Source organism: Rhincodon typus, chromosome 8, assembly GCF_021869965.1.
Source record: "Rhincodon typus isolate 14 chromosome 8, sRhiTyp1.1, whole genome shotgun sequence".
Classification (NCBI taxonomy): Eukaryota; Metazoa; Chordata; class Chondrichthyes; order Orectolobiformes; family Rhincodontidae; genus Rhincodon; species Rhincodon typus.
Window position 1 is genome coordinate 23,635,986 of NC_063339.1, and position 21,576 is coordinate 23,657,561.

The 21,576-nt window shown below is 40.4% G+C and overlaps 1 protein-coding gene across 2 annotated transcripts in view; it reads right to left on the reverse strand.

The window, feature by feature from the left end:
- LOC109934231 (unc-79 homolog, NALCN channel complex subunit) overlaps positions 1 to 21,576 on the reverse strand; it is a 199,097-nt gene that overhangs the window by 67,564 nt on the left and 109,957 nt on the right. For both annotated transcript variants that reach the window (XM_048599752.1, XM_048599751.1), the window contains exons 30-32: positions 16,189 to 16,351; positions 15,202 to 15,351; positions 13,115 to 14,329 (exon numbers count right to left, since the gene is read on the reverse strand). In XM_048599752.1, the coding sequence (XP_048455709.1) occupies positions 13,115 to 14,329; positions 15,202 to 15,351; positions 16,189 to 16,351 (1,528 nt within the window). The remainder of the gene's footprint in view (positions 1 to 13,114; positions 14,330 to 15,201; positions 15,352 to 16,188; positions 16,352 to 21,576) is intronic.

The following is a 21,576-nucleotide window of genomic DNA, read 5'->3' on the forward strand; positions in this document are numbered from 1 at the left end:
TCTAAAACACACACACACACACACACACACACACACACACACACACACACAGGCGCGCGAGAACATACGCGCGAACACACCGAATCAGTTTGTAGCAATTATCAGTAACTATATATACAGTAAAACACTTGTGTTGTGGCAGCAGGGAAATGTTGCTCTATATACTCACACAGGAAAGAGATGATCCTATGAGCCACACTGTCAACCGAAAGCAGCACTCACAGAGAACATGAGTCTGAGAACCAGCAGCATGGTATCATAGCTTCACCTCCTATCTGTCCTCTTTGCCAACCCTACCTACCAGATTTACAAAGTACAGATTCACCCAACTAAGAAAACTTGAAACCAAACCTATTAGTTGCATTAAGATGTTCTATAACTTGTGGTTCTACATTTTTCTTCACATATTGAGATGGATTGGAACTCTAACTGCATGTCACAATAATTGTACTATTTATGTAGTTCAATGGTAAGACTGCACATTATTTAAAGTTAGATTATGATGTTACAGACCAGACCACAACCCCTCAAAATATATTAGGAAGATAGTCTAGATCCTAACTTTTCCTTATTTTAAAGTGTAAGGCATTGTGTTCTAGATGCAATTCAATTTTCGACATTAAGAAAACACACTTTACATTTTATACTACAGTTAAATACAGACAAAATAAAACTAAAAGATTGGCTTAACTCTAACTCTGTCAAAATGTGTGACAAAATAACATATATATAAATGATTACTATTGTCATTGGTTGGCTCACCAAGCTGCTTCATTGTTTCGCAGACGTTTCATTACCGTACTGGGTAACATCATCAGTGCAGCCTCAAATGAAGCACCGTTGTGTTTTCCCACCTGTTATTTAAACTCCGGAGTCCGTTGAGCTGGAATACCTCACTTCCAGTTTTCCTTCACAGTGGAGTGTATATGGGGTCGAGCTCTGTGTGTTTGTTGATGGCTTTCTTAGTGGAGAACCAGGCTTCTAGGAATTCACGTGCTTGTCCCAGCTTTGCTTGTCCCAGGATCTTGGTGTTGTTCCAGTCGAATTGGTGGTTCTCCTTATCCATGTGGATAGAGATGAGTGAGTATTGATCGTGTCTTTTTGTAGCCAATTGATGTTCGTGTACCCTTGTTGTTAATTTCCTTCCTGTTTGTCCGATGTAGTGTTTGTCACAGTCTCTGCAGGGAATCTTGTATATGACATTGGTCCTGTCCATAGTGGGCAGTGGGTCTGTGGTTTGGGTGAGCAGTTGTCATAGGGATGATGTGGGTTTGTGTGCTACTCTGATGCCTAGTGGTCATAGGAGTCTTGAGGTCAGTTCAGACATGTTCCTGATGTAAGGTAGGGTAATGAGTGTGTCGGGGCGTGTAGTATCTTCCTGGTGTTGATCATGTGATAGGCATTTTCTGACCCAGTTTTTCAGGTATCTATTGTCTTTGAATACCTGGAAGAGGTACTCTTCTTCTTCTTGGTGTAGTTCTGTGTTGCTGTAGTGTGTTGTTGCCCGTTTAAATAATGTTCTCATGCAGCTTCGTTTGTGTGTTAGAGCGGTTGCCGTTGAAATTCAGTACTTGGTCAGTGTGTGTGGCTTTCCTGTGTACCTTTGTTAGGAATTCTCCATTTGTGCTGCACTCTACCATGACGTCCAGGAATGGGAGCTGTTTGTTCTTCTCCTCTTCTCTGGTGAATCTGATTCCGGCGAGGGTGTTGTTTATTAGTTCGTCTTCTCCAGGTTGTTCCGTTTAATAATGATGAAGGTGTCGCCCACGTAGTGTATCCATAGTTTTGGTTGGATTAGCGGAAGGGCCATACTTTCCAGTCTCTGCATCACCGCTTCGGCTGTAGGTCTGGAGATAGATGATCCCATGGGTGTCCCGTTGATCTGTTCGTATATTTGGCTGTTAAAGGTGAAGTGGGTGGTGAGGCATAGGTCTAGTAGCTTCAGCGTGTTGTCTGTGGAGGTAGTGTCACTGGGGTCTTGTTCTTGTTTTGGTAGTGTTGTCATTGGTTCTCTTGCTAGTGGTATGTCTATCGATGTGAATAGGGCAGTAATGTTGAATAATACCATGGTCTCGTCGTCATCTATTCTTATGTCCTTGATGGAATTGAGAAACTGTTGGGCTGAGTGAATGGAGTGGGGTGACTTGCTGATGAGGTGCTTTAGTCTACTTTGTAGTTCCTTGGCTAATCTATGTGATGGCGTGCCTGGTAGGGAGACAATGGGTCTAAGGGGTACTTCCAGTTTGTGTACTTTCAGGAGGCCGTAGAATTGGGGGGTGTTAGTTCCTTCGGGTTTCATTCTTAGGAAGTCTGTTTTGTTGATCTGTCCAGTTGTTTGAGTCTCTTTAGCGCGTTGAGGATCTTGTTGCCTAGTTGTGGTGTCAAGTCTGTCTGTACTTGCCGGTATGTGTTCTTGTCGGCTAGTAACGTCTGTGCCTTGGAGAGGTAGTCCCATTTATTTAGTATTACTATCATGCGCCCTTTGTCTGCGGGTAGTATTGTGATGTTCTTGTATTTTTTCAGTCTTTCTCGGGCTTTCCTTTCTGATGTGTTGAGGGTGTTGAGTTTGCTTTTTCTGGTCAGTGTCGGGATCACTGTCTGTCTTATGGCTTGTTGTGCTTCTTCCTTGATGCTGTTGGTGCTTAGTGTGGCTTCTAGTGTGGCTAGGAATTCTGTTTTGTCGGCGTCTCTGTAGTTATAGTTAAGTCCGCAGATGAGAATGGCTTTTTGTGTCTGTCAGTTTTCTGTCTGAGAAGTTTCTTATCCAAGTGTCTGCTCTGGTGTTGTCGTTTTGGTGGGTTAGTTTGGCTATTCTGTCCTGAACGGTCTGTCTTTTCCAGGCTCTTGTGGTCTGTTGACTGATGTTGATGGCTCGTTCTAGGTCCATTGTCCAGTCTTGGTTGGTAGCTTCCAGGAATAAAGTTTTTTGGCGCATAATTTCTGTTATATCTGTGGAGCCAATTGTGTGCGTCGTTTATCATTACCGTTACCATCCTGCGGCCATTTTGTTCAGCTATTTTGCGAGCTTGTGGGTTGTCGATGAGATTTTGTATTTTACACTGCGTGGTAATACCTGGTACCAATACTCACTCATCTCTATCCACATGGATAAGGAGAACTACCAATTCTACTCGGATAACACCAAGATCCTGGGACAAGCAAAGCAGAGACAAGCACAGGAGTTCCTAGAAGTCTGGTAGTCCACGAAGAAAGCCATCAACAAACACGTAGGGCTCGACCCCATATACACTCCACTGCAAAAGAAAACCGGGAGTGAGGTAATCCAGCTCAATGGACTCTAGAGTTTAAACAACAGGCTGGAAGACACAACGGTGCTTCATCAGAGGCTGCACTGATGATGGAACCAAGCACAGTAACAAAACACCTGCGAAACAACAAACCGGCTCAGAGAGCCGGCCAACTACAACATCCAAAACCCGAGCTACAAATCTACTCTTAAAACCTTAGAAATGATTACTAATTAACTGTTCCAATATAGTAACATCCCATAAACACACTCTTGCCAAAAGGCAAATTCAGTAAAATAGATTATCTCACATGTAATTCTAGCAGCAGGAAGAGAATCCCAACTTTTAGCTGTAACAGAGACAGGAATAAGAGCTTCCACATTCAGCTTCAATACTCCAGCAACTGCTGAAAGCTAAAATTAAAAATCCTGGTTCTGTGGGAGCTTGACACCACCCATTCAGGCTGCTTATATTGTTCTAACTTTTTAAAAAAAAGTCCCAAGGCCTCACAACCTGTATACTCTATTGGCTGTGAGTAGACAGCTCAACACTTGTGCCTCAACCTTTCTTCAAAAAAAAAGGACAACATATGCCTCTTAAAGCTATCATATCACCACAACAAGTAACTGATGTACCTATAAATATGTAATAATCTATTGTCAAAATGGAAGAAATAGATTTGCACTGATGACAGAAACAGTTTACCAATTAGCATAGATATACAGGAGCAAGTCATCCACTTGTCCTCCCAGATAAATTCTACCGAGGTACAGGAAGATCTAAATAAGGTGCTACGAGGAGAAAACTTTAGAATATTGAACTTCCACAAAAAAGTTTGTTAAATAAATTGAAAACACAAATTATTTATATTTTCAAATTTGCTTAGCTTCCATTCTAATATTGTAAAGTTAGTTTTCATTGTCATTTTTAACTGCATATTAATGCAAAAGTTAAGGCAGTATTCCTGTCCTGATTTTGCAGAAATTGTGTGGTTTTGCCAGAGTTTCCTAATTTTTAATTTGATTATCTATCCAAAGCTAAATGGCTAAAAAAAACCATGTCCTTTATTTGATTCGATTTTTTTGAAAGATTCAAGCACAATGTCATACCAACAGCTCAATATCCTTTATGATAACAAATATCAATTTAAGACATAATAGAAATGTTGGAAAATCCTAATGCATTTTCTATACAAAGTGCTGCTTTTCTGCTGCAGTCCAGGCCCAGGAGTCGGGAGAACTCCCAGCTCCGCAAACCCAACAAGGAAAAAAGTCACCCAAAGTTGAGATTTTCATTCCACATTTTAGGGAGTCATGACAGGTCACTCCAGAAAGTAGGGGACTGTGGAATGCAACAGCACGCTAGTCAGAAGACCTGCCTCTGTGGACCGACGCTTTGTCAAAGATATGAAAAAAAATCAAAAAGCAACCCCTCAGCTCTCACTTCTCTCCCCGCCAGACATTTGCTACATTCTATTCCCAGTCAACCAATGCCACCTATTGTCCTCCACCCACCAACTATAGTCCATTCCACCAACCGTAGTCCATGAGATCCTCCATACCAACCTAACCCTCATACTCACTCTCATAGCCCATCACACCCTCTACACAACCTATGCCCCTCACCTATGGCTCTTTATAGTCATTGTGTCAACTGAGTGCTACGTGATACCATCCCATGCCCCACTAGCCTTCATTTGTCCATGCCAACTCACCCATATCTACCATGGACAAACCTCAGCACCAACGCTGAGCTGAGATTAAATAAAATTCTTCAGTGTCTATTGAAAATTTCATTACTTTAAGAAAACAATGTATTTGATAAAGTATATAAGAATTTATGCCTTAAAAATTACATCCCGTTCTGACCACATTATAAAACAAAATTTAGTGGACCTAATACCCAAGCTTGATACTAAAAGCTGATTTGAAAGGAAATGGCCAAATAAATCTGTTATCTTCTGCGCACACTTTAAAAGCACAAATATTAAAACTATACAGTGTAAGGTTTCTTTTCTGAAGTGTTTTTAAGTGTCATGGCTTGATTTTTTTGTTGCTTCTTTTCTATAAAATCACACAAAATATTTTCTTATACCTACTTTCCTGTAAGTGATTCAGTTCTCAAAACTATCAGCATCCTAGGGGTTACCATTGACCGGAAACTGAACAAGACCTGCTATGTATATACTGTGAGTTACAAAGGCATATCAAAGAGAATTTTGAAGGGTGTAACTCATCTCCTGACATCCCAAATACTGTCCATAATTTAAAGGTACAAGCCAGGAGTGTGAAGAAAAACTCTCCATTTCCCAGGATAGGTGCAGTTCCAATAATGCTGAAGAAGCTCAACATTCTTCTGGAATAGTCGTGAACTTGATCATCACCACGGTACTTAACACTATCCATTTACACCAACAATCACGCCTTCTATGCTTGATGCACGATGTCAGCATTTTGTACCATATACAAGGCTCTTTTCTCAGTACCTCCCAAATGCACAACCTCTATCACCTGGAAAGACAACAGAAGCAGAAGCATGGGAACACCACCACGTATGAGGCCCCCCGCGCAAGCCACACACCATTTTGACTTCGAGTCATATTGCTGTTCCTTCACTATCACGGGAATTAAAATCCTGGAACTGTTTTCCCAGCAGTACTGAGTGAACCAGATGGACTGCAGGGGCTCAATTGGGTAATCAGGGATGGGCACCAACTAGTGCCAACAACAGCAACATCCCATGAAAGAATAAAAAATTACAAGGAGGCCTAAGAACAGTGGGGAGAATTTTAGCAACTGGGAAATTCAGGGAATGCAGTGGTCTTGCTGAATTTGGATCTACACTGAAAACTGATAAGTGGGAAATTTTTAAGAGTTGATTTCTTTCTAAAGTCTAGTCTTCCTTTAACATGGAAAGTAATTTTTACTTAATTGCTAAATTAAGAACAGTTATTTCAGTCTTAAAACAAGAGTATACAAGTCCCCTGAAAGTAACTCCAGCTAAGTAACAAAGTGGCTAGTTAAAACTGATTTTCAGAAACTTGAATTAAAGTTGTTTTTGAGACAGCATAAAACAGGACCTTCCTTTATGCTGCTTCATCTGTACTAAATACTGCTTTGGATGCTAATAATGTAAACTGGAAGTTTACTTAGTGAAGGAGCTTGATGAAGCAGGTTGTAGGTGCTTCTTTCTTTATCTACCTTATTCAACTGCCAGTAATTGTCTTACTTTATTACAAGGGAAGTAGCTTATTGGTGAGTAACTGGTAAGTTATTCCACTTATTCTAACTTTAATAATCAGTTTTTAAAAAGTTATGATATGGCAGGCCAGTTCAGCCAAGTGGATTTCTTGCACAATGTTGGAGGTCTGGGCACACCACGTGTCCTAGATGAACACATCTGCACTAAGTGTCACCAGCTGTACAAGCTTGAGCTTTGGAATTGAGGACTCATATGGTAGCTAGAGACACAATTGTCATCAGAGAGGCACAGAGTGGCATGGATAGCACATTTAGGGAGTGGCCACATTGCAAGTTAGGAACACAGAGCTGCACAGGGAATGGTGTCCACTAAGCGGCAAAGGGAACCAGGCAGACAGTGCAGGAGTCCCCTGAGCCTCTCTGCTTGCTAACTGAGTTTCCATTTTGGATGCTGCCGAGGCCAATGTTTCCTCACACTACTGCAGCCAGAGTGATGGTCTGTGGCACCAATAACAACTCCATTTTTCAGCAGGGGAGAAAGAAGAATGCAACAGCAATAGTGACAATGGATGCAGACAGACATTTTTTCTGCAGTAAAACTGAGGATTGAGGGTGTTACAAAGCAGGTATAGGACATCTATACAAAGCAGGTATAGGACATCTATCTGGAGATGGAAATTTAGGAAGTGAGATGTGGTTCTGAAACCAGACTTTATGTAGTTAGGAAGGTAATTTAAAAAGTACATAAAGCTGTAATCTCTGGTTTATAGTAACATAGGAAGCAATAGGAATAATATGATTGATTGATTAAACATTTGGCTGGAGAAATGGCATAGGAGGGGAGGACATTCAATTTCTGAGGCATGGTACTGGAGCTGGACAAGTGGAAACTGTACAACTTGGACAGATTACAATTTAACAGGACTAGGTCTGATAATCTCAGAGGAGGTTTGCTAGTGTTGTTGGGAAGGTTTAAACTTGTTTGTCATGGTAGTGGGACCGGAGGTTTTTTTATTTACCCATGGGACGTGGGCATCGCTGGCTGCCTTACATTTATTGCCCATTCCTAGTTGTCCTTGAGAAGGTGGTGGTGAGCTTCATTCTTGAACTGCTGCAGTCCATGCGGTGTCGGAAAAAGCACAATGCGCTTAGGGAGGTAATTCCAGGATTTTGACCCAGCGGCAGTGCAGTGACACTGTTGTTGGAGTGCACCAATCCAGGTAAGTGGGGAGTATTCCATCACATTCCTGACTTGTAGATGGTGGACAGGCTTTGGGGAAGTCAGGTTAGTTACTCACTGCACCTGAACATGGAAGGCTACAGTATGTGAGGAATCGCAAATGGTGCACAATGAACTTTGCACAACCATTGGCGAAGATCCCCACATCTGACCTTATGGTGGAGGGAAAGTTGTTGATGAAATAGCTGAAGATGGTTGGGCCTGGGACACTACCCTGAAGAGATGCCCTGGAACTGAAATGACTGACCTCTAACAACTACAACCATCTTCCTATGTACTAGGTATGAAGCCAACCAGTGAAGAGTTTGCCTCCAGTTACCCATTGATTCCAGTTTTGCTAGGGCTCCTTGATGTCACACTTGATCAGATGGGGCCATGATGGTAGGGACTGTCACTCTCACCTCACCTCTGGGATTCAGCTTTTATTTCGCTGTTTGAACCAAGGCTATCATGAGGTCAGGAGCTGAGTGGCCCTGGCAGAAGCCAAACTGGGCATCACTCAGCATGTTATTGCTGAGCAGGTGCTGCTCGATAGCACTTTACTGATGGAAGACTGATGGGGTGCTAATTGGTAAGGATGAGGTCAAGTAGGTTTTTCCCTCTTGTTAGTTCCCTCACTACCTGCCACAGACCCAGTTTAGCAGTTACATCCTTCAGGACCTGACCACCACCCAGAGTACATTCTCTATCTTTGCCACCCTCAGTTCTTCCTCCAAGTGTTGTTCAAGTGTGATTCATCAGCCCAGGGTATGTGGTTATCAGCAGTAGGTTCCCCGGCCCATGTTTAATCTGAAGCCATGAGACATCATAGGGTCAGAGTCAATGTGACTTCACAGGGTCCAGAGTCAGTGTTCAGGACTCCCAGGGCAATTCCCTCCCAATGTTGAACCATTGTGTCGGCATCTCTGCCGGGTCTGTCCAACCAGTGGGACTCAGAATAAAGGGTTCCCAATTTAGGACTAAGATGAGAAGGAATTTCTTCTCTCAAAGGCTTATGAGTCTTTGGAACCTTGCCTCACAGAACTGTGGGGGCAAATTCCTTGTGCATGTTTAAGGCTGAGACACATAGATTCTTGATCAGTGGAGGGATGATGAGTTATCGGGAAAGGGCTAAACATCCTATTTCCTACTTCTTATGGTCTTAAAGGTATACCACATAGAGTAGAAATACTATCCAAGTTATTATGTATCATTGATACCTACAGTGGAGGGCAGAACTTCAAAACCAGTTGGAGAGAATTACAATAAAACTTAATTTGATTTATCTTTCTCCATTTCTCATCCAGTAAGTAGGCAGATTGAAGGCTAGCTTGGTAATGAATAATTAGGTACATGGTGGATGACCATAACTGGTAACTGGAGAGAAGGGAGGGAGAGATTGTTGTGGTGGGAGTGGGGAGTTGGTTGTAGGATGGTTACCAATGGATTGTGGGAAGAGGTGCTTGAATTTTTGTAGCGGAGGGGAAGATTACTCAAAGTAAGATCTTCCTTTTAATAGAATTTTTATGATTAACATTAACACCTTAAAAGCGATATGATTTTCACATGTGACTGCTTTTAAATGCACAGTTTGCAGATATTATGTTTTTAAAACTGAATTTCACAATATCTATTTTGTAAATGTGGAAAAGTTGAATGTTTCTGAACATTGCCTTCAAACTTGGCACTTTCTCTCATGGGAGCTGAGGGAATTGCTCCTGTGCCTCCTAGCCCCCACAATCATTGCTGGAAAAGCACCTACCTGTTCCAGAATGCAGCTCTATGATCAATTTAGATTCCAGTTTCCTGACACAAGAAAACCTGTCCCTCAACCTTGTTTAACCATTTTATTTACTGACCGACTTCTCAAGAAGTTGGTAATCATTTACTCCTCATTTGGTTAATCCTGAAGTACTTGGCTTATGGAGGACTCATGTTCATGTCATGTCTATGATATAGTTTAAAGTGAAATGTAAACAGATGATGGATATTTACTCTTTGATCATCTTTCAGCAACATAAAGATGTTGTGGCACAATGGTAAAGTCCTTACCTCTGAGCATGGAGGCTCAAGTACAAGTCCCACCTGCTCCACAATAGGTTGACTGAAAAATACCCAATGGATAAATAAGTAACAACTTTTTGAGGGCCTAGGAAAAAGGGTCTGCTCAGAACGTTCAGATTCTACTTGCCCTGGTGCTGTGTCATTACATGTCCAAACGGATTGATTAAAAACTATAGTCTAGGGTGGGGATAGTGGGACAAGACAGAAATTTGTAAGACTGATCCCGTGAATAAAGGAAAAAAATCTGCAAAGTCATGTTGGAGCTGTACAGAACTTTGGTTAGGCCACAGCTGGAGTATTGTGTGTGGTTCCGGTATCTGCACATATAGGAAGAATGTGATTACCCTGAAGCTTGTGAAGTCCACATTGATACCATTGGGCTGCAGGGTTCCCAAGCAAAATATGAGGTGCTGTTCCTGCAACCTTCGGGTGGCATCATTGTGGCACTGGCTTGGGGACCGCTTTATGGAACACCTACGCTTGGTTCGTGACAAACAACTGCACCTCCCAGTCGCGAACCACTTCAATTCCCCCTCCCACTCCTTGGACGACATGTCCATCCTGGGCCTCCTCCAGTATCACAACGATGCCACCCAAAGGTTGCAGGAACAGCACCTCATAGTTCGCTTGGGAACCCTGCAGCCCAATGGTATCAATGTGGACTTCACAAGCTTCAAAATCTCCCGTCCCCCAACCGCATCCCAAAACCAGCCCAGCTCATCTCCGCCTCCCTAATCTGTCCGTCCTTTCTCCCATCTATCCCCTCCTCAAGCCCCACCCCCAACTCCTACCTACCAGCCTCATCCCACCTCCTTGACCTATCCGTCTTCCCTGGACTGACCTACCCCCACCCTAACTTCCCACCTACACTCACCTTTACTGGCTCCATCCCCACCTCTTTGACCTGTCTGTCTCCTCTCCACCTATCTGCTCCTTTATCCATCTTCCATCCACCTCCCCCTCTCTCCCTATTTATTTCAGAATCCCCTTCCCCTCCCCCATTTCTGAAGAAAAGTCCAGACCCAAAACGTCAGCTTTCCTGCTCGGCCTGTTGTGTTCATCCAGCTCTACACCTTGTCATCTTGGATAAACTCAGGTTGTTTTCTTTGGAGCAGAGAAGGTTGAGGGGGGACCTGATCAAGGGGAATGGACAGAATGAGTAGAAAGCAGCTGTTCCTCTTAGTCGTAGGGTCAATAACAAGGCGACAAAATTTTAGAATGAAAGGCAGGAGGCTGAGAGGGGATTTGAGGTAAAGCTTTTTCACCCAGGGTGCGATGGAAATTTGAAATGCAGTGCCTGGGAGGATACTTGAGGTGGGAACCTCATAACCTTTAAAAAGTACTTGGATGAGCACTTAGTGTCATAACATTCAAGGCTAGTGGTGTGGGAAAATGGGACTAGTCAGGTAGATGTATATTTTTGAGTGTATAGTCTTATTGGGTTGAAGGGCCTCTTCTGTGCTGTACGATTCTATGATCTGTCTTCGTTTCCTATTTCACCATCTGGCAGGAATCCCATTTAACAGTTTGGATCAGGGGTTTCTCATTTTTAAGGACTTAACAACTTCCTCCATCTTACGTCCATCCAAGAGGGGGCAATAAAACCTCCTACTCCAGTAGCCTTGCAATCAATTGCTAAACTGCAAAATCTCTTTTGCAACTATGGTATTACTAGGCTGTCTGCTGCCTCTCCTCTCAACTGGGAAATAAGCAATTGCTGCTAATGGCCCCTTCTTTTAATTCACATACTTATAAAGCACAAAATTAAAACTATATTATGCTTAGAGAGATATGGGTCAAATGCTGGCAAATGGGATGGTTTAATTTAGGATATTATTAGGATGATAAGAAGGTGGGTCATGTTGTGGACAGTGTGGAGGGCTGTTCTAGGTTATAAAGGGATATTGATAGAATGCAGAGCTGGGCTGAGAAGTGGCAGATGGAGTTTAACCCTGAAAAGTGTGAGGTGATTCATTTTGGAAGGTCAAACTTGAAAGCAGAACACAGGGTTAACGGAAAGATTCTTGGCAGTGTGGAGGAGCAGAAGGATCTTGAGGTTCATGTTCACAGTTCCCTGAAAGCTGCCACCCAGGTGGATAGAGTTGTTAAGAAGGTGTATGGTGCGTTAGCTTTCATTAATAGAGGGATTGAGTTCAAGAGCCGTGAAGTTATGCTCCAGCTATAAAAAGCCTGGTTCGGCCACATCTGGAGTATTGTGTCCAGTTCTGGTCACCTCATTACAGGAAGGATGTGGAGGCGTTGAAAAAGGTGCAGAGGAGATTTACCAGGATGTTGCCTGGAATGGAGGGAAGGTCTTACGAGGAAAGGTTGAGAGAGCTAGGGCTTTTCTCTTTAGAACGACGAAGGATGAGAAGTGACTTGATAGAGGTGTACAAAATGATCAGAGGTATACATAGAGTAGACAGCCAGAGACTTTTTCCTAGGGTGGAGGTAGCTTTTACGAGGGGACACAGTTTTAAAGTGAAAGGAGGTAGATACTGGGGGAGACGTCAGAGGTAGGTTCTTTACTCAGAGAGTGGTAGGGGCGTGGAATGCATTGCCGGAGAGGGTAGTGGAGTCGGCCTCATTAGGGGCATTTAAACGGCTATTAGATAGGCGTATGGATGATAGCATAAGGTAGCGGTGGAGGTTAGATAGACCTTAGGTTTCAGGTTAAAGTTCGGCACAATATCGTGAGCCGAAGGGCCTGTACTGTGCTGTACTGTTCCATGTTCTATGTTCTATATATCTGGTCAACATGGACGAATTGGACCAAAGCATGTGTTTCCATGCTGTACAGCTCTATGACTCTATGATTATGTAAACTATATTATGCTACCACCAGAGTAACAACGGGTTAAAAATACGTTAAACAATGACTTTTGAAATTTTCATAAATAGACCTGTATGGTCTTGTGGACAGTTAAATATATCCTCATTTAATGCTAACGAGTGATGTTTTTAAATAGCTGCTTCGGATCAAGTGTGTAACCTGTTCAGTATCATGATTACGAAATTTCACAGCAACGTAATTATGCTAAAAATGTATAGGTAGCATTTTTGTGCAAGACAACAGAATTGTAATTAACGTTGCCACACATATCAACCCTCATATCAAACTTCTCACAAAATGTCCGCTCCTTTGAGCTTTCTTTCAGGTTAGTACTGTTACATTAATACGTTACATTACGGTAAATCTAATTATTGATTTTAAATTGTGAAAAATTTGGAATCAGTCAACTTTCAACTGCTGTGCCTTGTCATAAGTTACCCATTCAAAATTTAAAAGACAACAAACGAGGAAACACACGGAATCAACTCATGTTGAAAAGACTCGACTGCAATATATCACTTTTCAGATTTGCATATGATCAACTTCTTACCAGTATCTCTTTGATCTCCAATTCTGTCTAGAATGTTGAAGGAAATGTCAAGGTATTCCCTCTGAATAGCACTAACAGCTATTTTCCTTTGTTTCTTCTGACGTGGAACAATCTGGATTTTGAATTCTGTTTCTTCCCCACTATCATCTTTTTGATCAGTATCTTTATCAGTAGACGGCTCTGTGTTTGGTTTTTCACCGTCTTCAATTTCTGTGGGCAGCTTGAGAAATACTGTTTTAACAATGGGACTTGGTAATGGGCTTTCAGATTTAATCCCATCTCTATGCAAATCATCAGTACCATCTTGTGATATTTCAAGCACAGCAGATGATTTCCTGAGGTTTTCTCGTTTCTGTTTAAGAGTTAGTGGACTTTCACAACCAGAACACTTCGAATTTTTTTGAGGCGTTAGATTTCCGAAGTCTTTTTCATCTACAAGACCTACTGACAAAATGTTCTCAGTATCTAGCAAAGAAGTCATACCAAAATCCAGACATTTTGACTCTTTGGAGCAATCTTCAACATTAACTTTTACAACTGGAGTGACATTTAAGCTATGTGGTACAGTATTGTGAGAGACCACATTAGTTTTTCCACTTGGTTTGTTATTAGGGGTATTCTGCATTTCATATTCCTCATCGCTCTCTACAATTCTGAGAGGGGGAAGAGGCACAAAGACCAACGAATCGCTATCTGAACTTGATAGAATTGATTGCTTCTCCGGGGCAGATGATGAGTCAGAAGATAAGTCAATCAAATCACTTTCTTCTTTATGGAAGGAAAGATGTTTCTCAGGAGATTCAAGTTTTGCCTCAAGTGTTTCTGTGCAGCTAAGTCTAACTTCTGGTATTAATGGTCGTTTCCCTTCTTGAGAGTTTACTGCAGCTGAAGACTTTTCCTGATGTTCTCCAATTTCTGCATTGACAGACAAGTCTTGCTCTGGTCTTCCATGCATGCTTTCAAAGTGAGGATAGCAGGAAGGAAAGCTTGCTTGTCGTAATGATTCATACCTATCCAGACATGACTTTCTGCGATGTTCATCTAAAGAATATAGGACAGAATCTGCATTTCCTATATCAAGTGATTGCTGCTTAATTGCATATAATTTCTTCTTCTGAGCAACACCCTCTTGCAATTGCGGAGATGTACCACACCGCATTATATTGTCTGGCAAAAGGCTGGAATCTCTGTATTCTGACAGCTCTATCTCTGAGCCTAAAGGGAAAATCATGAAAGTTACAAAAAGAATTAATGCACACAATTTCAACAAAATCCACAATTATGCATCAGCTAAACATTCGTTAATTAGTATATGACAAAACATACAAATCACACCAACAAATAAACTGAATAGGAGTTGATTCAATCTAAATTTTAAAAACAACAGCTGCCACCCAGGCATATTTAGAATTGAGTTTCTTGTCTTTATAAATCTGCATATGCCCTAAGTTGAGGGTACTAACAAATATGTATGTTCTGATTTATGACATATCCAAGGCAAAAATACGAAGAATCCTCATTGCAAATATTTAAGGCCATGAGTTTCAAATAGGATATCCTAGCAAATGAAAAACAGAAATTGCTTGAGATGTCAAGGTTTTAGGAACTGTGGGCTTTGGACCATCGGCTGGACACCTTGATGTAGGTCATTGTAGTTTGAATGACATTAACCTCTCTATTTACCTTTAGAAATCCAGCAATCTTTTGGAATTGGGCAGGCTCATTGTACAGTTGTTGCAGTTCTGTGTGTAAGCAGATGGAAGCTTTGTTCCTGCTGATTTTGTGAACATTTATTTACGGGATGTGGACAACACAAACAAGGACAGGAGGATCTTTAAAATTAAGCAATTTAAATTGCAACCTTTTCTGCTTGTTAACGCTTTGGCTATAATTTTAACTTATCTTTTTATTTATCTGGCTGGAGTAGGTGCAGGACTTGGGAGTGTATCAAGGTCCAAGGTACGTAGCAATTTTCTAACAGGTGCACACAGAATTGGGAAACACATGAAATTACAGGCTTCCTGACATGTAAAGCTAAATTGCCTCGGACAGCCTTATGTTCCTTCTAAAGGAGTATAAAAACTTACTCTTCTGTGCATTCATCTCTACTGGTTGATATTTTACTGATTTACTCCCCCCTATCCTCTTCAGTCTTGCAAAGAATGTCTGTGGTTCCTTGTTGCAAGCTCCAACTGGTGTGTCATGTACATCTGATTCATCAAACACACTATCTTCTTCTGGTGAGAGGGAAAAAAAAGCAAACATTAAAATACTCTCCAGATCTAAATACGAAAGACACTTCAATTGCTATTCACAATTGCAGAAGTTGTTTATTGGGGCATCAAAAAGAAATCAAAAGTGTTTTCTTGTTTAAAATGCAGCATACACTATTAGACTCTGCATATGCACCAATATCCAGGCCATGGACTGATAACATTTAAAACAGTGTCCATAAGTTTCTATAGCAAAATGCTGATAATATGTAGGGCATGGTTATTTTCCTAAGGTGAGGAAAAATTAGATAGATTTCTTTCAGAAAGTATTTTGGATTTTGGCAGATGGATAATTAGCTAGATGACAAAGGGGTTTTTACAGCATGCTTGGGAGATAAAATTGACTTTGTGCCTATGGTTCATATAAAACTCTCCGTCCTAGTGTCATTTCTGGACTAACTGTGCATTAAGTGAAGAGATTGATTGATGTCATTTCTCAACTACCCCACTATAATTGTATCAAGTAGGAACCAGGAGTAAAGGCACTGGCATAAATCTTTGAGCATATTACCTGCCTGTGATCTTAACCTGCGAAGGGTGCAGGAGTAGGAGGACATGAAGAGTTGAAGACAACAACTAGGCAGGAGGAAAATAATTAACACAAATATTGAGACTACACCTTACTATAGTGGAACAATCAGTTTTATTACACAAAATACAATTAATCCCTGTTTTAAACTCCAATGTCTATCAACATTAATAAAACTTATACACAGGTTTTTTTTAAGCTCGTATTTGTTCTTTATTTTATAAAAGTTAGCAAATATTAAGAAACATGTGCTTTACAGTTTTATATCTTACCTTTTTCTTTCTCACTGTATTTACTAATGTTACTATTATCACTGTATAGGGGTCCAGCAGTGGGATGGGGCTTACAGCTATGGTATTGTGCATTAAGCGTATTGATTGTGATATAGATCAGATGCAATACAATTTTGCTGATATCAGAGTCCCTATAGGGATACTAGAAAGAAAATAAAGAATGTTAGTGCAATATATATCTGTAAGAAATAAAAATGTATTTGAAAACAAGCATAACAAATATTTCTATTTCCTTCTTCATTGTAGAGGCTACTTGCTCATATTGTCAACTTGCTAGAAGATCTAAACTGTTTCTTCTCCATATAATTTATGCTGTATGAATTGCTGCTGGCGTAAATGTTTGAGAAACTCTACTCTGCAGTTGCCTTTTCCTGCAGAGGTCAATTAGTTTAATGTCTGACAATGGTAAAATGTTATGATCTACTATACAAGATGTAAAAGCAGAGCATTTAAAGTACCATAAATAAAGCAGAGTCAGCATGGCGTCATGAAGGGTAATCATGTCGGTAATTTTATTACAGTTCTTTGAAGAGATAACAAGTAGGACAGATAAAGGGACCCAGTAAATACAATATATTTGGATTCCTAAAAGGCATTTGACAATGTGCCACACAAAACATTACTTAATAAATCAAAAGCCCATGATGTTGGGAGTAGTATATTAGCACAGATAGAGAATTGGATAAATAACAGAAAGTAGAAATTTGTACTAAAAAGGACATGTTCAGGCTGGTAAAGTGTAACTAGTGGAGTATCATAGGGATTTCTGCTGGAGCCACAATTATATTAATGACTTAGAGCGAATGTGCTATCCAAGTTTGCAGATGACAAAAAGAGGGGAAAGCTATATAGTGGAGATGACACAGAGTCGACAGAGACATACTGTACAGAACAGGGTTACTGAGTGGGCAGAACTTGGCAGATGGAATAGAATGTGATAAAAGTGAGGTTATGCATTTTCATAGGAAGAACAGAAAAGCTGAATATTATTTAAATGGGGAAAGATTGCAGAAAACTGTAACTCAAATGGATTTGGGAGTCCTAGGTAATGAATCACAAAATCTAGCACCAAGTTCAGCAGGTAATAGAGAAGGCAAATGAACAGTTGGCACTTATTTCAAAGGAAATGGAGTATAAAAATAGAGAGGTCTTGCTAAAACTATACAAGGCAGTAGTTAGACCACGCATGAAATATCGTACAACGTTCTGGTCTGCTCATCTAACGAAACTTATATTGATTTTGGACGCAGTCCAAAGTAGGTTCATTAAGCTGATTCTGGGTATGGAGGATTTTCTTATGAGGAGAGTTTGAGTAGGTTGGACTTGTAATCATTGGAGTTTAGAAGGATGAGAGACCTTATTGCAATATACAAGACTCCTAGGGGACTTGACAGAGTAAATATGGAGAGGTTGTTCCTCTAGTAGGAACATCTAGGACAAGTGGGCACAATCTTAGAGTAAGGGATTATCAATTTCAAGAGAGATGAGGATTTTTTTTTCCAGACGATAGTGAATCTGTGGAATTCTTTACCACAGAGGGCTGTAAAGGCTGGGTTGTTAAGTGTATTCATGGCAGAGATAGACAGGTTTTTAATCAGCAAGGTGATCAAGGACTATGGGCATAAATCAGGAAAGGGGAGTTGAGGATTATCAGATTAGCCATGTCATGAATGGCAGAATAGAATCAATGGGTTGAATGCCTATTTTTGCTCCTACATCTGATGGACTAAAATTAGGGGGTGCAGTGGTGTAATGGTAATGTCACTTATTAGTAATCCAGAACCCCAGGCTAATGTTCTGAGGACATTGGTTTGAATCCCACCATGGCAGATGGTGATATTTGAATTAAATAAAAATCTTGAATAAGAAAAAAAATTAATGGCGACTGTGTAACCAATGTTAATTGCTGTAAAAAACCATTTGGTTCACTAGTGTCCCCATTTAAAAATTTCACTTTTATTGTCAAACCAAATTTCTGTTAAGATAATAAATTGGTCAAAGGAGTCCATGTAATGTTATATGAGTCAGAAGGATCATCAGCTTGCTGAATGTTTTCTGCATGTCCAAATATATATCAATGGATGTCCTTTGATTTTGCCATTTTTTCATAGGAATCAGAGGTTATTGGGGATTCCAATTTGTGAATACTGTAAATTATATAAATTGCAATGAAGCATGCAGATGCAGCCCTTAATTCGTATAAATTCTAAAATGACTGATAATTTATTTCCTTAGTTATTGCTTTAAGAATTCTAGAATTTTGAAATTTGACAGTTGCCTTGCAACTGAATTCCTTCAAGGAGAATTAACTCAATGCAGAATATACAAAGGCTGAAAAGCAAGCGTCAAAAGCCCAGATTTTGTGATTGTAACAACAGCGAAACTGTCAAGGTCTGCCATTATTACCCTTTGAAATCACAAGCAACTTCTAGTGTCTGTACATGTGCAGTTAAATATGGAAATCCAGATGCAGCTGTTGTTGATTGTCCACTCATTCATGGGATACACATCTGAAGTCCTCACTAATGGAAGTCATCTAGAAATCAATGCAGTGATGTACATTATTTTGGCTGCTAAATAAAATTACAATTTGTCGAATGAGGAGTAGCTCTATTGTAAATGGCATACCAAGTCATTAGAAGCACCGAACAACACCTCTGGCCTTGAAGGAGTAACTTTAAAATTATGTAGTATCATATTTTTCAATTCCGTGACAAAAATACTATAGAATTTTAAAATATTTACTTTTAATTGTAAAAGTGGAAATAACATGAAGTTCAATCTTGTTTATATGTCCAAATCTTTATTTTCTTTTCTGTAAAGTGTAAAAAGTCAATTATAAAACTTTGTTTGTTACTTCCTGGTCTGCTTTTAGAGTAAACTCTGCCTTGTGATTGGTTGCTTAATCTGCTTGATGTCATTATTGTTGCTGGATGCCAAGGGCCAGATTTTCATACTTCCAGCCATGTTGGAAAGAAGGTCTCCAGGATTTAAATAGGCTTAATAAAAAAAAAACCCAAAAGAACTGTGGATGCTGTAAATCAGGAACAAAAAAGAAGTTGCTGGAAAAGCTCAGCAGGTCTGGCAGCATCTGTGAAGAAAAAAAATCAGAGTTAACATTTCGGGTCCAGTGACCCTTCCTCAGAATAAAGAAGTTTTTGAATAGCCATTTGTTTATTTTGACAGTTTCCTGAGCATCTCAAAGACTTCCTAATGTTATTATATGCTTTGTGAGTTCTATCCATAACAAATACCGGGTGAGTGAGTATGGGGTTAAGGAGGGAATATGGCGGGTACATGACAATGAAGGGGTGGGTGCCCAACATGACAAAACTGGGCCAATGTCTTAGTGAATGGAGGCATGCCTAATAATGACTCCACCTTAGCATTTGCTGGTCTTTGTTCCTTTCTCAGGCCTGTTTCCAGAAGCAGCAGCCTGACAATAGGCCATCTTGCCATGAAATTATTATACGCGCGCACTGCTAGACAGAAGGCAAGATCATGTTTTGCAAACTGGCTCAATTTGTGATTCTTGCCTCCAGAATGAAAATCCAGGTCCACAGATCCCCTTTAGTTTGTGCCAGAATGAAATTAACATCGGGAAGGATGAAATCCACAAAACAGAGCTGGCCAGTTCTTCAGTCGCAGATTTCTTCAAGGTCAGTAGTGAGCACCATCACTTTGCAACAGATGGTAAAAACCAACAAAGAAGCTATGGTCCGTTGATACCAAGGCTTGGCTGTAAAGCCGATATATTTTAGAAATGAAAGCAGTCTAAGGGTATTGTATGGATATGCTTCACAAGATTTAAAAGTTCAGAGGCAATGAGGTTTAGGTGATGCAGCCAAATAGATCTTCAAAGCTGTGACTGCAGATGGAAAATGCGAGAGGAAGACAATTCAGGTTCTAGGTTTTGTAATGAAACATCAATTATACAAGCAAGGAATGGGGTGAAGTTGGCTTAACAAGACTTTATAAATCAGAGGTTGACTATTACAATTCTGTCACACCCACTTATAGGAAGGATGTTAAAGCCACAGGCGTAATGCACCAAATATTCAGTGCAATAATGAAGTCTGAAAACTACACCTTTTCAAAAAAAATCAAGCAGCTTTAATGAAAAAATAAAATTCTTCAAAATTTAATAGGCTTGCAGTGTAAAAGATTGTTATTACTTAATTATAACAAGTCAGTATGAAAGCACAGACAACAAAAGAAACAGAAGGAGGATGTTAGGAAAATAATTTTAAAATGGGGAAATATGATAATATGGATTGCTTTACCAACAATAGTCTTTGAGACAGAATCACTAACACAAGATAAAATTGTGATGTGTACAGAAAATTAAAATATGAAACAGTGAAAGGAAACAGCAAAAAAAAATGATTGGGTTGGAGTATGGGGTCTTCTTGAGCAATGTATTTCAATGATGTAGAGCTTTTCAGGAAAGCTGTATTATTCTGATTTTAAAAAAATAAACAAACAATCACTAATATCCTTGAGCAAGGAAAATGCCATGACTATCAAGGTAAGCTTTCATGTTACATTAGTACCACTATATGTAGTTGATCTGCTGAATTGACCTAGAAAGCCACTCAGTTGTAAAGAAATCATTAGAGGTCAGAATTACAGCCCAAAAAAATTAAATTAGTGTACACTCAGGCAGTCCTAACCCCATTTATTTTGCAAGGAACTCATTAATATCTAGAAATATTCACATGGTAAGCGCTATTCCAAAGTCGAGTCAAACAACAGCGTGACCGACATTTATATCTATCCCCCTAACATCTATTGTCCCACATCACCAGTTCTGAGTATAAAATGTGCCAATGATGGTATCATAGAATCCCTGCAGTGTGGAAGCAGGCCATTCAGCCCACCAAGCCCACACCAACCCACTGAAGAGCATCCCATCCAGACCCACCTATCCCTGTAACCCTGCATTGCCCATGGCTAAATCTACCTAGCCTACACATGCCTGGACATTATGGACAATTTAGCATGGCCAATCTACCTAAGCTGCATTATGGACTGTGAGAGGAAACCAGAGCACCCAGAGGAAATCCACACAGACATGGGGAGAATGTGTCAACTCCACACAGTTACCTGAGGGTGGAACTGAACCTGGGTTCCTGGCGCTATGAGGCAGCGGAGCTAACCACTAAGCCAAGGTGCCGTGTATAGAACAATGAAATATAGGTACTGGTATGGAATGTAGTTAGGAGGGCTTGTGCCTCAACTTTGACTCTAGACAATCTGAAGTTTCATAGCTTCAGGTCAAACATTGGTAAGTAAATTTCCTGAGATAACAAGGTGTAGAGCTGGATGAACACAGCAGGCCAAGCAGCATCAGAGGAGCAGGAAAGC